Raw genomic sequence first — 13,432 nt, forward strand, 5'->3', positions numbered from 1 at the left:
CCCGAAAGGAGCTGAGACAGAGCCTCTCTTAGCCCTGCCCTATGTCTGTCTGTCTTCAGTCCTCCAGAACCTCTATGGTTAATTTTGGTCAGTTAGTAACTAGCTCTGTCCTCTGATTCAAAACAAACTTTATTGTCAGTCTTGGAACATCATAATGCAATCCAAAGACTACACAACACAGCAACAGCGGTTCATCTGCACTAACTGCGGAACTGTGGCTGCAGTAAAGAGCATTGTAACTACAGGTGGTTCTTCTCTTGTGTGCACGTACACATGTGTGAATCTCTTTGGTTTTCAAGTTTGGAGTCATCATGTAGCACTTTTACAATTAGAGGATGTTTGACAATGAATAAATATAACACCGATGGAGAAATAATAGACACAATTTGTCTGAATTTATTAGTAAGTTCTCGGTTTGGGAAACACCACAGAAGTTGGACTTGCCTAAGAATAAACTTTTGTTCTCATCAACTCCAGATCTGCTTCACACAAGCAATGATTATCATCTCCGACACAGTCTCAAAGCATCGTCCCCTCCCCCAGAGCTACAAAGGCCACGTCGCCCACAATACACAAACACGACAAGGAATGATGAGCACTGGAGGAGGCCACAGCAGCCTGAGGACCCAGGAGAGGAATCTAACAGCTGAAGTGTGTGTGTGTGGGGGGGGGGCAGTGATAACATGACAGGACAATGGGACGACTGTAGGGCTGTCAATGACTACAGAATGCCATTCCTCCCGAAACAGATGGCAAGTGTTGTCCATAGCTTCCCTGATGGTTGTGGTCAGCAATTAGATTGGTTTTATTTTTAAAAATTGTTCTGAGTGTGAGATGTATGGCTGATTATTTCCCTAATAAAAACAAAATAAATTTAACACTGATTCTGTTTTCAAGTGTCAAAATGATTGAAGAATGGACTGATACCTCCCTTTCACTTCCTACCCACTTCTCAATGGGTCTTGGATTTGTGTGACTTCTTAACTCCCTGCTTTTTCCCAAAGCATTTCCGGAAGCCATAGGAACAACATTTAAAGACAATGAAGACGACTGTCAACACGATGGCCAGGAGGAAGCCAATCACATCCAAGGAGTGGTACTGGTACCAGGTGAGGTCATGGGCAGCCGGACGCAGGTGTGGTGCCCCCTTGTGCCTCATCACATACTCCACCCAGAACACAGCCAGGTCCAGAGGCTCTATGGGACGGTCCTTGTGGAGTCTGGAGAGCCGCATGATGTTCTCCTTGTAACTGAACACAAAGTGGTTGTTAGTCTTGGAACATCCACGTAACAGAGGGCATCCCCCTAGGCTTGGCTCCAGTCAGGACGAGAAGCATATCTCTATTATAACTAGAACAGCACACCCCCAACACACACTTAATCCATATTCTTTATCTCTAACAAGGAGGAGAAGGGATAGATGGTGAAATGCAGGCAGAAGGGGAGGAAGGAGAGGAAGGGGTTGATGTGGGAGGGTCTTCTGTTTTGTGTTGATTTCATTGGTTAATAAAGAAACTGCCTTGGCCATTTAATAGGCCAGCCCTTAGGTAGGTGGAGTAGACAGAACAGAATGCTGGGAGGAAGAGGGAAGTAAGGAAGTTGCCAGGCCTCTCCTCTCTGGGGCAGACGCCATGGAGCCAGCCACCAGGTCAGACATGCTGAATCTTTCCCGGTAAGCCACCACCTCATGGTGTTACACAGATTATTAGAAATGGGTTAATCAAGATGTGAGAATTAGCCAATAAGAGACTGGAACTAATGGGCCAGGCAGTGTTTAAATGAATACAGTTTGTGTGTTGTTATTTCGGGTATTAAGCTAACCATACAGGAGCCGGGCGAGACGAAAAGCAGGCCTGCTCGCCTCAACACTACAGGGGGTAAGGAGGAAAGAAAGCAAAAACAACAACAAAAGAGATATTTTATAAATATTTAAACTTCGTTTCCAATTTTTCACCTTTTAGTGATTTCTTTGTAGGAAATTATATTATATCGTCATATGGTAAAATGAAGTAAGAACAACAACAACAATAAAGGAATCAGTTGCAGATAAAGGAGTAGTGTGGTTTAAATGTGCTGCCCACAGGCTCGTGTGTAGGAACTTTGGTCCCCAATGCTAAGGTACAGAGAGGTGGTGGAACCTTGAAGAAGTGAGACGTCATTGAGAGAGAGGATAGCCTTTGCTCCAGAGCTGGACTCTGTCACTGTGAGAGTGGGCTGTGATCAAGCAAGGGTGCCGCTTATGTTTTGTCTCTGGCATGTACATACCCTTGGCAACTCCAGGTGTCTACCATGGAGGATACATGGTAAGTAGCAGGAGACCCTTACCAGATGCAGCTGCCCCGCTCTAGACTTCCCACAACTTCTCAGACTCTGAGCTAAATAAACTTTAACCCTTCATAGAAGGTGAAATTCTGGGTATTCTGTTATTGCAACAGAAAACAGACTAGAGCGGCATGCCTAAAATGCTCTTACATACATATTACCTGTAAGCATGCTCTTAGATTAAACCTACCACTGGCCATCGTTTCTTCTTACAAACTTTTGTGGTATTGCTTTTAAGATTTAATTTTATTTTTTTAACTGTGTTAATATGTCTGTCTTTGAGTGGGTATATACACATGAGTGCAGAGCCCATGGAGGCCACCGGGGGGCACCAGGTTCCCCCCAGAGCTGGGAAACAAACTTGGGTCCTCTAGAAGAACAGCAAGTGCCCTTCTTAACTGCAGTGCCATTGTTCCACCTCCCTGCCTTTTAAATTTTTGCTTGGGGTTTTTGTTATTGTTTGCTTGGTTGGTTTTGTCTTAAGACAGAATCTTGCTACACAGCCTCAGCCAGCTTGGAATTGGCTAAATAGCCTTGGACACTTCTTGAACTCTTCACAATCCTCCTGTCTCTGTCTCCAAGTGTTTAGATTACAAGTGTCTGTCACCATGTTGGTCTTCCCATAGGTTTTAAATAAAATAGTTCTGGCAACCTTGAAAGCAATACACTAAGTTTCAAGTAGAGACAAAGTGATCTCACAGTGTGCATGTGTATGTGGTATGTGTGTGTGTGCGTGTGTGTGTGAATGTGTGCACATGTTTATACTCATAGGCCATAAGACAATGTTTTGTTCTGTCACTGTCCACTTTATTTCTTTGAGACAAAGTCTCTCATTGGATCTGTAGCTAGACTAGTGGCCAGCAAGCCTAGCAGCTCTCCTGTCTTCCGCTTCCACGATGCTGAGGCCTGGCTTTTCACATAAGTGCTGGGATTTGAACTCATTCCTCAGGCTTGCACAGCTAGTGCCCTTGCCTATGAAGCCAGAGCTCCACCCCTATGTACCTTTTAATGGAATTTTTCTCTTTACAGGATCTTAGAGATAAGATGCCTATTATAGTGACATTATTTTTAATTGAAGATTGTAAATCTGGGGAAACTAAAAACTTTAACAAATTCTAAGATAAAATATAAATTCCTTTTACAAGTAGGAATAATGCCCACTTTATCTTGTGTATGAATCTAGATTTTTTATGTATTTGTTGTTGTGCTATTTTGTTGATTGCAAATGCTGTAGACACGAACACAAGTATGTTGTTTGTTTTTCTTCTCCTCTTACTTACCTCTTGTCATTGATGACCGCTTTTAGAGCATTTTCCAAATCATCAGCAGTCATTTCGAGAACATTCAGGGAGACCCCAGCACCTCGAGTTTCCATGCGCTTGGCATTGTCCATCTGGTCGCCAAACAAGGGCATCATCACCATCGGCACGCCATTGCATATCCCTTCATAAATACCATGGGAACCAGAGTGTGTGATGAATGCACGAGTCTTTGGATGACCTGAGGAGCACAACAGAGAGGGACACCAGGTTCTTCAGTCTGACAATGTCTAAATTCTGAAAAGCCCACAAGGACCATTATCTACTCGTGGCCATTGTAAAAACTCTGGGAGTAGGTGGGGTGGGTTGATGTATGTGATGTGTCTCAGTCACCATCAAGCTAAGCAATCATTTAGAACATTAAAGCCTGTCATTTCCTTAATGTAACCCTGGTTTGACCTACATGTCAGATGCTCCCAACCTACCAAGCAAATCATTTTGGGGTAGCCATTTTACAAGTATTGTGTTCTTCGCAAGGTTTGATGGTCTAGGTCCGGTGTAGCGCCACAGGACCTAGTAGGGACAAAAAGCACAGGCTTAATAAAAGAACACAATTTGATTTTTAAAATCAGCTAGACTAGCTAGAAAGGCCAGTCCTATGAATAAGAAGAACCCGGATGGGCTTTGCATGATGGGAGGTTTGGTGAATTGGAAGTCCCAAGAGCTCAAGAACAGCATTGGCTCTTGACGCTAAAGCTTGGCAACCTGAGTGTGAGAAGCCGTCAAGCCACCCTCAGTATTCGTTCACGTTTCTGCACTTCAAAGGGAAACTTTCTTCACAAGGCAAGTGGATGCAAAAACTATCCAAGCAGGAACAAACAAAACAAAATAGCTTTTCAGAGAAACATTCTTCATTGATGTGAAGAAAAACAATATCATGCTTATTTTTTTTAACAACATTCTCTCTAATACTTGGGAGTTTCCTAGAGAAAATGAGAAATCTGAGTGAGGCAGACCATGTCATAGGAATTCCTGAATAAATTGAAATAATAATAATATATGGTAATAATAATAATAATAACTTTGTGGAATGGCAGAGGAGTTCCACAACCCAGATTTCTGCATTTAGACACTGAGGTCTAGAGTTAGAGACTAAAAGCAGACATGAAGGAGTCTTGAACCATCTTACCGTCTGAGGAATTCTGCCCAAAGCCTCGGCGATTTCCATAGCTTTCTTCTCCGGAATCTCCGAGACCATGGATCCCAGAGAGAAAATCACGATGCCATGCTCTCCAGAAGCGTTGACATAGGCTTCAAATTCCTAGAGCAGCAGAAGAAATTTCCAGTTCATCTCTTTGTTCTCACATCCCATGGGAACTGCACATATTAGATTACAAGATAGATACTTCCCTCTTAAGAGAATCAGTAAAGGTATGTATGTAATAAACAAAAACCATCACGGCAACTCTGTCTCCTTGTCCCCTGTCAATTCAGGAGGATTTCTTGCTTACAGGGTTATCTGTGGGGTTCCCTGGAGATGCAGAATGCAGATAAGGTGCTGATTTCCCATCAGAGCAGGAGAGGCACATACAGGAGTGCACATGCACATGACCGTGCACCCATGAACATGACATCAACATGATGACATAATGTAACAAGTTACACACAGCTGAGGGACTGCATGGACCATGGTGCTTTTATTCCTAAAACCCAAATATTCCTGGGCAAACCACGTCCAGACCCTCCCTACATGTAGACACGGAGAGGCTTCTACTAAACTCTCTCCTGAACATATCAGGATCCCATACCCTGTGCAGCCCTCTTCCAGCCCTCTGAAGGCCAGGCTCCTGCAGTTCACTAGATGTCAGAGCATTGTCACGTTGATCTCACTTCCTGGGACAATCTAAAGACCTGGCTCTTCTGTCACTGTCCTGGATTTTGATCCAGAGCATCCAGGAGTAGGTTGCTCTGAAGCTGTTCTTTTCTAGGATCACATCACAGTTTTCTTCTTTCTTCCCCATGCCCTTCTTTCCTGGGGACGGGCATCCCACATCCTAGGGCCCTTTGCTTTTCTTCTACCTCCTGATAGCGCATAGCTCACCTACATTCCAGAATCTTTGCTCCTTCAAGACACGTGCAATCCTGCCGGGAAAGGCACAGTCTAGTTTGCCCTCCCTTATGCTTTTGTGTGCCTACTCAGCAGCCACCAGTATGTGATTAGCACAAAATCAGATCTGTAGGGTCATAAACATTCACAGGCAGATAGTATGATTTTAACTGAGGCTTAATTGGCACACAAGTTTGTGTACAGAGGCCAAAAGAGTAAGCCACGGAGGCAAGATAGTCAATGACTCACTCTGACTCAACTTCTGTGGGTTCAACAAAGGTGAGTCCTCTCCACTTGGTACAATGTGCCCTAAACTTTGTCACAATATGACAGTCCTTGGGACAGCCAAACAGTGAGGCAACATGTTAACTGGAAATAATCTTTGATCTCTGACTTGTTTCTTCTAAACATGATAAATGCTTTGAAAAAAAAAAAAGCCTTTTCTCTGGGGACAACACCCCCCCCCCCAGCTGGCGAGACCTTTAAACATTAATAATCTGCTGAGACCTGTGGCTTTGGTTCTGAGCTATGAACATGTTTTGCCTTCCCAGGATCCACTTAGACTACCTATCAGAAGCCCTTCACTGGAGCCAAGCACACGTACTTGAAGCAGGTCTGCTTATATGTTTGGTCTCTTCATTATCTTCACATCTCTGGCCTCCAGGATCTCCTTATTGGCTTACTTCAGACCCAACACATATGACTGTATTGCTTTTCCCATTAAGACTGTCTCTTGCTCAGACAGAGGGCTGACACCTTGCCCTATTAGAAGAGGCAGAAAGTTGCGGGAACTAACTTCCTATCTTATAAGAAGTTCTATTTAGCCAGGACCATAAAGGCAGTGTCTCTTGCCAGGAGTTATAAGGATTAAAGAACAATTGCATCAGACTTAAGCTGCTGGTGCCCAAATCCAGTGCCCCAGTCAAGGGCAAGCTTCATAATATACAGCTGTGTTCTCTGAGAAGCATTCCAAACACATGGTTCTTTTGACAGTTAACGTCAGTTGCATTAAACTGAATTCCATATATAAAAAAATAGCCCAAGATATAGTTTTCCAAAATACTGTGTACAAAGGAGGAAGTCAGAAGAGGATGCCAAAGATAGACAAATCCAAAACTGGGAGACTTAAGGGAGAGAAGTTAACAAAGAGAGCACTTGAAAGCATCCCAGCATGCTCAGTGAACTCAGCACATACCTATGGAAGGTTCCTTTCCCGGAGAGAACACGGGCAAGGAGAGGCCGCACTCACATACACACCTGAGATAAGGGCTTTTTCTGAAGGCAGTTTATACCACCAATAAAAACCATGTTGGGCATGATGGGCCTGGGGTAATCTCTCACAAAGTCATTTCTCATCAGCCAGATAGACGCAGAACTCAGAAGGTCCTTGACCGTCACCTCTTTCCGTAAGACTTCTGAGGCAAGTGGCTCATAGGGGGAATAGACCACATTGCATAGAAAGTTCTCTGACAAAGCAATGAGCATGTTCTTCACTCGCTGCGGGAAGTTCATGTGATCTGAGTTTACAGACATACTCTTGGGCACGTAGGACAGAGGAAAGGGGCACTGGGTAGCTTCCAAATCCAGGCTGCACGGCAATGCATTCAAGAAGTAGACAGCAGGCAGAGCCAGAAACTGGGCCACAATGGGACCACAAGGAAGGAAGGGGTCTGTTAGCAGAGCATCAAAGTGGCTTTCTTCCAGAGAGGCCATGAACTCGGCATTGTGCAGTAGGTGCGAGCAGCCGGACAGGAGCATGGCAGAGTCCCTTTTGACTTTCTTGTATGTTTTGATCAAACGCAGCAGGAAAGGGTCTTCCTCAAAGACACTGAGCCCAAGTTCCACAAAAGTGGCTATTATGTCTTCCTTCTTGAATGGCACAGGGTACTTCTTCAGAGTGTAAAAGGATCCTTCTTTTATGTGTAGAGAGGCTTCAGGTGCTATGACCACTATCTCGTGTCCCTTCTGTTGGAGCTGCTGAATAACTCCAAGCATGCTGAGCCAGTGGCTGCCATCCATAGGGAGCAATAACAGCTTCCCAGCATGGGAGGCAGAGGGGCCAAGCACACACCACAGAAGGCCCACGAGAAGCAGAGGCGAATGGGAGCTCCAGCACGCCACAGTCATGGTGCCTCTCCCTCCGGTGCTCTCAAAATATCTATTCAGGCCTGCTCATGGTTCTTACACAAAAGAAATTTGTGTAAGCAGTTAATGTTTGACTGTGTCCCATGACTAAAGCTGTCAATTGACTGGCAGAGACCATAGAACATTTGCTTTTCAAGATGCGGGTGGAGCTTTACGGGGTTCCTTAGAAGATAACGGCTGTTGAAATGGCTGCAATGTCTCTCTCAAATCATGTCTTTGAGTGACTATAGCGAGCAAACCATCTCTGGCCACTTTGAATTCATTAAATTAGCATTTATTCATAAGTCTGAAAGGGTTACCATGAAGCGTCAAAGCCTGGCACCTTCCCAAGAATAAAACTGAAAGTTACTCAGAAAGTCTTTTGGAAAGGAAGGAACTGAGAAGGGCTGAAGCTCCGCTTTTATCCACAAAAGCCCTAAGAAAGCCCCCCATCATTCACTCGGGGCTCCTCTTACCCACTTCCATCACTTTCCAAAATGTGCGCGTGCGCATGAGCGTGTGCCTGTCTGTGTGTGTCTCTGTGTGTGGTATGTAGTCCGGAGAGTAACCTTAAGTATTATCTCTCAGAGGCCGCACATTTTGTGTTGAGATTGGCTCTTTCATTGGTGTAGACCCTTCCTATTAGGCTAAACTGGGAGACCACTAAGTCAGGGAAGTTTCATTTCTCTGGTTCCCTAGCACTATACGCATGCCTCACCATGTCCAGAATTTTCATACGGCATCAGAACACTTTACTGAGCTAGCTCATTTACTGGCTGTTTTTACTTCATACTGAATGAATCTAGTACAATGCTGGGTCTCAAGACTGCAGCTAAGACCAGCGCTGATGAGTGTCCTGCCTCAGGCTCAGGCTCTATCAAGAGAGTCAGGTCCACAGCTCAAGCTAATAAACATGGTCCATTGAGAGTGCAAATGAATAGAGCCAGGCTGGGGTAGAAAATGACAAAGACAAAGTCATATGAGTCTTCTCCAAGAGCAGAACTCCATTCCCTCAGAAAAACAAAAAGAAAACATATTCCAAACAGAAAATCACAATTCATAAAAGCAGAAGGATTTCCCTCATTTTGTACACATACAGAGGCCAACAGAAGCAAAGACATTAGCCAGAGTTCTTGGCAGAGCTAAGACACAGGCCCCAGTAAGAAGTTGAATGAAAAACTGTGATCCTCAAGGTCATGACCCCACCATGAAGAATGGGGAAAAGGCAAAAGAGAGGACTTTGAGTCCAAGGAAGTGTTCAAACAGCACTGTCTGGGGCCCTCCGAGATGAATGAAGAGCTGTTGAACTGAAATGCATCCTGAAGTGGGCAACCAGAGTGTGAGCAGAACCAGCCTTGTGCCGTTCCTGGGGATCCACTGATGCCCTATACAGTTCAAGGAAGGAAGCACAGATCCCAATACTGACTGCAGTACTGGTCCTTCATGCATGGTGTGTGTGTGTGTGTGTGTGTGTGTGTGTGTGTGTGTGTGTGTGTGTGTGCTGGGAATAACAAGGAGAAAGAATTTAACTTTAAAGCATTGGTGTTCTAGAGTATACAGCTGGCAGAAAACAATTCAGGCACTTAAAGTCTCTATTCCTGGGCCTTCATCCTTCCTCAGCAGAGTCCCAGTTTTGCTTGTGTTTTTGCACACACACACACACGGTGCACACATGCACTTTGAACTATTTCCCCATGCTCAATCATTCCATCACTCTTAATTCTCAGTAAGCAGAAAAGATGTAGCAATCCCTTTGTTTTTTGCCGAGAATTTAACTGAAATCCCAAAGCTCACAATCAAAGTTAAACTTTAGGATCAGTAACCCTGGGAAGCCCCATTTCATGAGAGCTCACCTGCAGCTTATGTGGAGCAAAGAGCCCATAAACACAACAATGCTTTTACGGCTCTGTTCCTGTCTTTAGTCAGAACCTTGAGCTTTTTCATTTAAATGGTGCCAGAGATGGAACCCAAGGCCACATGCAAGGCAGACAGTGAATGGCTTCAGAGCATCTTGCAGCCACTGTGGACCTGAATGGTTAGGGCCCCAGCCTTACCCTTGGCCAGGGAACACTGCTCACTGCTAAATGCAAGGCAATCTATATTTCTTATTACCAACAAGGAGAATCACTTCAAAGCAATCCAATCAATGATAAGTCTGTCCTGGAGCATGAGCAGACCAAACATATTTCAAACCCCTTCCTTCAGCAACATGCATGGAACATGTGAATTCTACTATGTTAGTCCCAGAGCCAAAACTCAAATGACCAATGGCCGGTGCCTGTGAGGAGGGGTCCAGGGGTCAGAGAAGTACCAAACAATTACAGGGCGCAGCAAGATGTGTTCTGCAGGCTGAGGAACAGAACACAGCAGCAATGTGGTCCTGCTTTGGAGGCCCTTGAAGAATGTGGTGTCTTTGAAAAGCCCCACTTTTCAAATGAAATTTCTTTTTAAGCTGGAGCTAGAGGTCAATATTCCCACTGGTGGGACAGCTAGCTCCTTTGAGGGAACAATGGAGATTCACACTAAACAAAGCCCACAAGCTTGCCATCCTCCTTCGGATGAGCTCGGGACCTTCTGGAGGGAAAAGGCAGCTTTCCTCAAATCTCTGCAGCATTTTTCTCTATCCTGTCTCTCATCATCTCGAAGTTCACACAGCGGTCTGTAAGCTAGACAAAGTCTAAACGGATACACTCCTCATAGACAGGCTTTCAGCTTCGGACTCACTACCTCAGCCCAGGCGCCAGTCCGTAGCCATGCATTCAGGAACTGTCTTTCTACAGACGCCATCTGCCTTTACTACAGGCCTAAGTCAAGCACTCGGTCTCTCAGACCCAGCTGCCACGATCCTATTCCAGAGCTTCAGCCCCTAGGCGGTCCTACCAACTCACTATATTAGTTTGCCCCTCATCCCATACCATCACTGCTTCTGGTGCCATGCTCAACAGTTTCATCGGGCCCATAAAAAACCTCAAATCCTTTAGCCTTGTCCTTCCTTAGACCTTGGGTCACCTTTTGAAGATTATTTCTTCTCTCTAGCTCGTCTGGGTAGTCAATCCACCTGCCCTTTCCTCCTAATCAGGTTTCTATCACAATCTCATTACCAAGTGCCAGCCCTACAGGAAGGTTCAAGTTCAGTCACTGGGAGTGACATAAACTCCAATGACTCTTCTGGTGCCCCAGTGCTACTGGTTAGACCTAGTGCCCTTCATGATAGAATCTTCAAAAGTTCACTGGTTAATCATTTCCCCTTAGGACCAAGTAACCTTTACAGATGTATGCTGCCTCACAACTGATCAAGTCAGATAATATAATGTTCAAAAAAAAAAAATCACACACACAAGGAAGTGAGACAACACAAGTTTTAAGCAAGAACAGAAGGAAATCCATAGTCATGATACCACAGTTAGTGGAAACAAGAACATCTCACCTAGAGGGCTACAAAACAGCCCACAAGTTCTAATTATTTTGTTCAGGACAACAATGGCTCTCCAAGTATTAGCTAGGGAACCCTGGGAACTTTTCAAGGGAATGTCAAGACTATTTCCATCCACGAAGAAACTGACTTTTTAAACATCTTTTTTTTTTTCTCATAAGCATATGGTGGAGTTTTCTAAAGGTTCCTCCATGTGTGAGATCACAGTAGAATGAATGCAGAAGCAGGAGAATCCAGCTTTATTAAGCCTGATGCTGAGGTTATTTAAAGAATATAAACATATCCCACCCTTCTGAGTTTTTGAAGAAGTTATTTCCTCATAAGAACATGATTTATGTTAGACTGCAGCTAACAGATATTGCTTTACTTTCTTGTGATCTGAATGGAACTAAGTCATAGAAATTAGAACAAAGGGTCCTGAAGCCAAAACATTTGAGAACCTCAGTTTTTCACAAACCACTGTCCTTCAGAGTCAGACAAAAGTCACTTCTGTCAATTTCCCCATCCTCTTACCTGGCTAAAGGAAAGCTGACTTGGGGCAGGCCACAAAAACCCATTTTTAAAAGCTGGCCTTGGTGAAACACGTTTGTAAATCCACAGCGCGGGATGGGGAGGCAGCAGGGTATGACTGTGAGTTCAAGACTAGCTTGATCTACACAGCTGAGAAGAGAAGGGAGAGCGGCGGAGGCAGAAGGGGAGAAAAAGGAGAGGTAGGAAGGAGGAAGGGAAAGAAGGAAAAGAAGCTGGAGGAGGAGGAAAAGGAAGAGGAAGAAAAAGTGAAGTAGCGCTTTTCTATGGCAGCCAGAATCAAGGCCTCTCCCCTAAGTTGCCCTTTGTTCTTCATAACAGACCAACAAACCAATCAGCATCACCGAGCGTCACTGGGTGCAGACCCAACCCTGGAGCCTTTTATTCTGATAGGCTGAGGGCGCCGCCCGCTCCCGCCAATGAGCGGCGCCCACGTCACAAGGGCGCGCGGCGCCGGCCGGTAGGGGGCGTTCAGCAGCCGCCAGCCGCGCTGCAGCGCCGAGGCCGCGGGCCGGCCAGCCGCCATGGTGGACTACTACGAGGTGCTGGGAGTGCCGCGGCAGGCCTCAGCTGAGACCATCCGCAAGGCGTACCGCAAGCTGGCGCTCAAATGGCACCCAGACAAGAACCCCGAGCACAAGGAGGAGGCCGAGAGGCGGTTCAAGCAGGTGGCGCAGGCCTACGAGGTCCTATCGGACGCCCGCAAGCGCGAAGTCTACGACCGCTGCGGCGAGGTGGGCGAGGTGGGCGGCGGCGGCGCGGCCGGCAGCCCGTTCCAGGACGCCTTCCAGTATGTCTTCTCCTTCCGAGACCCCGCTGAGGTCTTCAGGGAGTTCTTCGGGGGCCGCGACCCCTTCTCGTTCGACTTCTTCGGAGACCCGTTTGATAACTTCTTTGGGGATCGGAGGAGCTGCCGAGGAAGCAGAAGCCGAGGGGCCGTACCCTTCTCGACCTCCTTCACCGACTTTCCAACTTTTGGGGGTGGTTTTGCTTCGTTAGATACCGGATTCACATCCTTCGGTTCTCCGGGAAACTCAGGCCTTTCGTCTTTCTCCATGTCCTGTGGCGGTGGGGCGGCAGGCAACTTCAAGTCGGTGTCAACCACCACCGAAATAGTTAATGGCAAAAAAATCACCACCAAGAGAATCGTTGAGAATGGTCAAGAAAGGGTGGAAGTGGAAGAAGATGGAGAGTTAAAGTCCCTGATAATTAATGGCAAAGAGCAGTTGCTTCGCATCAATACTCAGTAAAGACATAAAGTGCGGTTTAAGGACTATCAGGACCTTTTTTTGTTTAAAAGCGTTTTCAAGGGAACTCTACTTTCAGAACATCTGTATTCAAGACATTCTATACAGTTCATGCGGGTGCCTCTTATTGTTGGGACTGCAGGGATAGGACCTCTCTTGGTCTTCATGCCTGTTGTAAATATATGTATGCCTTTGGCACTCATTAAACGTAATCCAGAGGCAGACCACCGTTATGTCTTAGTGGTAGGAAACACTGTTCACGGCACCTGAAACCACACAATGTCCATTTTGTTGATATTTCGACCTAGAGAGCTTTCTATGAAGTGGAGCTATACAGCTCCACTTCCCCTCACTCACACTGTGAAGAAAGATACTGCGTGTGTTGATGATTTAGTTTAAAATACATCAAAAA

The 13,432-nt window shown here is 45.6% G+C and overlaps 2 protein-coding genes across 6 annotated transcripts in view; one reads left to right on the forward strand and one right to left on the reverse strand.

Moving 5' to 3' along the window:
* Positions 1-365: 365 nt before the first annotated feature.
* Positions 366-13,432, reverse strand: part of LOC130865255 (UDP-glucuronosyltransferase 1-6) — a 101,143-nt gene continuing 88,076 nt past the window's right edge. For all 5 annotated transcript variants that reach the window (XM_057756231.1, XM_057756239.1, XM_057756220.1 and 2 more), the window contains 4 exons: positions 4,771-4,902; positions 4,067-4,154; positions 3,603-3,822; positions 366-1,250 (listed from right to left, as the gene is read on the reverse strand). In XM_057756231.1, the coding sequence (XP_057612214.1) occupies positions 953-1,250; positions 3,603-3,822; positions 4,067-4,154; positions 4,771-4,902 (738 nt within the window). In that variant the 3' untranslated portion in view covers positions 366-952. The remainder of the gene's footprint in view (positions 1,251-3,602; positions 3,823-4,066; positions 4,155-4,770; positions 4,903-13,432) is intronic.
* Positions 12,298-13,023, forward strand: LOC130865291 (dnaJ homolog subfamily B member 3). Its single transcript, XM_057756261.1, has one exon. It carries the CDS (start codon positions 12,298-12,300, stop codon positions 13,021-13,023), a length of 726 nt encoding a protein of 241 aa, XP_057612244.1.

This window comes from Chionomys nivalis, chromosome 2, assembly GCF_950005125.1.
Source record: "Chionomys nivalis chromosome 2, mChiNiv1.1, whole genome shotgun sequence".
Lineage (NCBI taxonomy): Eukaryota > Metazoa > Chordata > Mammalia > Rodentia > Cricetidae > Chionomys > Chionomys nivalis.

Coding starts and splice junctions, on each gene's coding strand:
- LOC130865291 (XM_057756261.1), top strand. CDS start 12,298: ATGGTGGACTACTACGAGGTGCTGGGAGTGCCGCGGCAGGCCTCAGCT.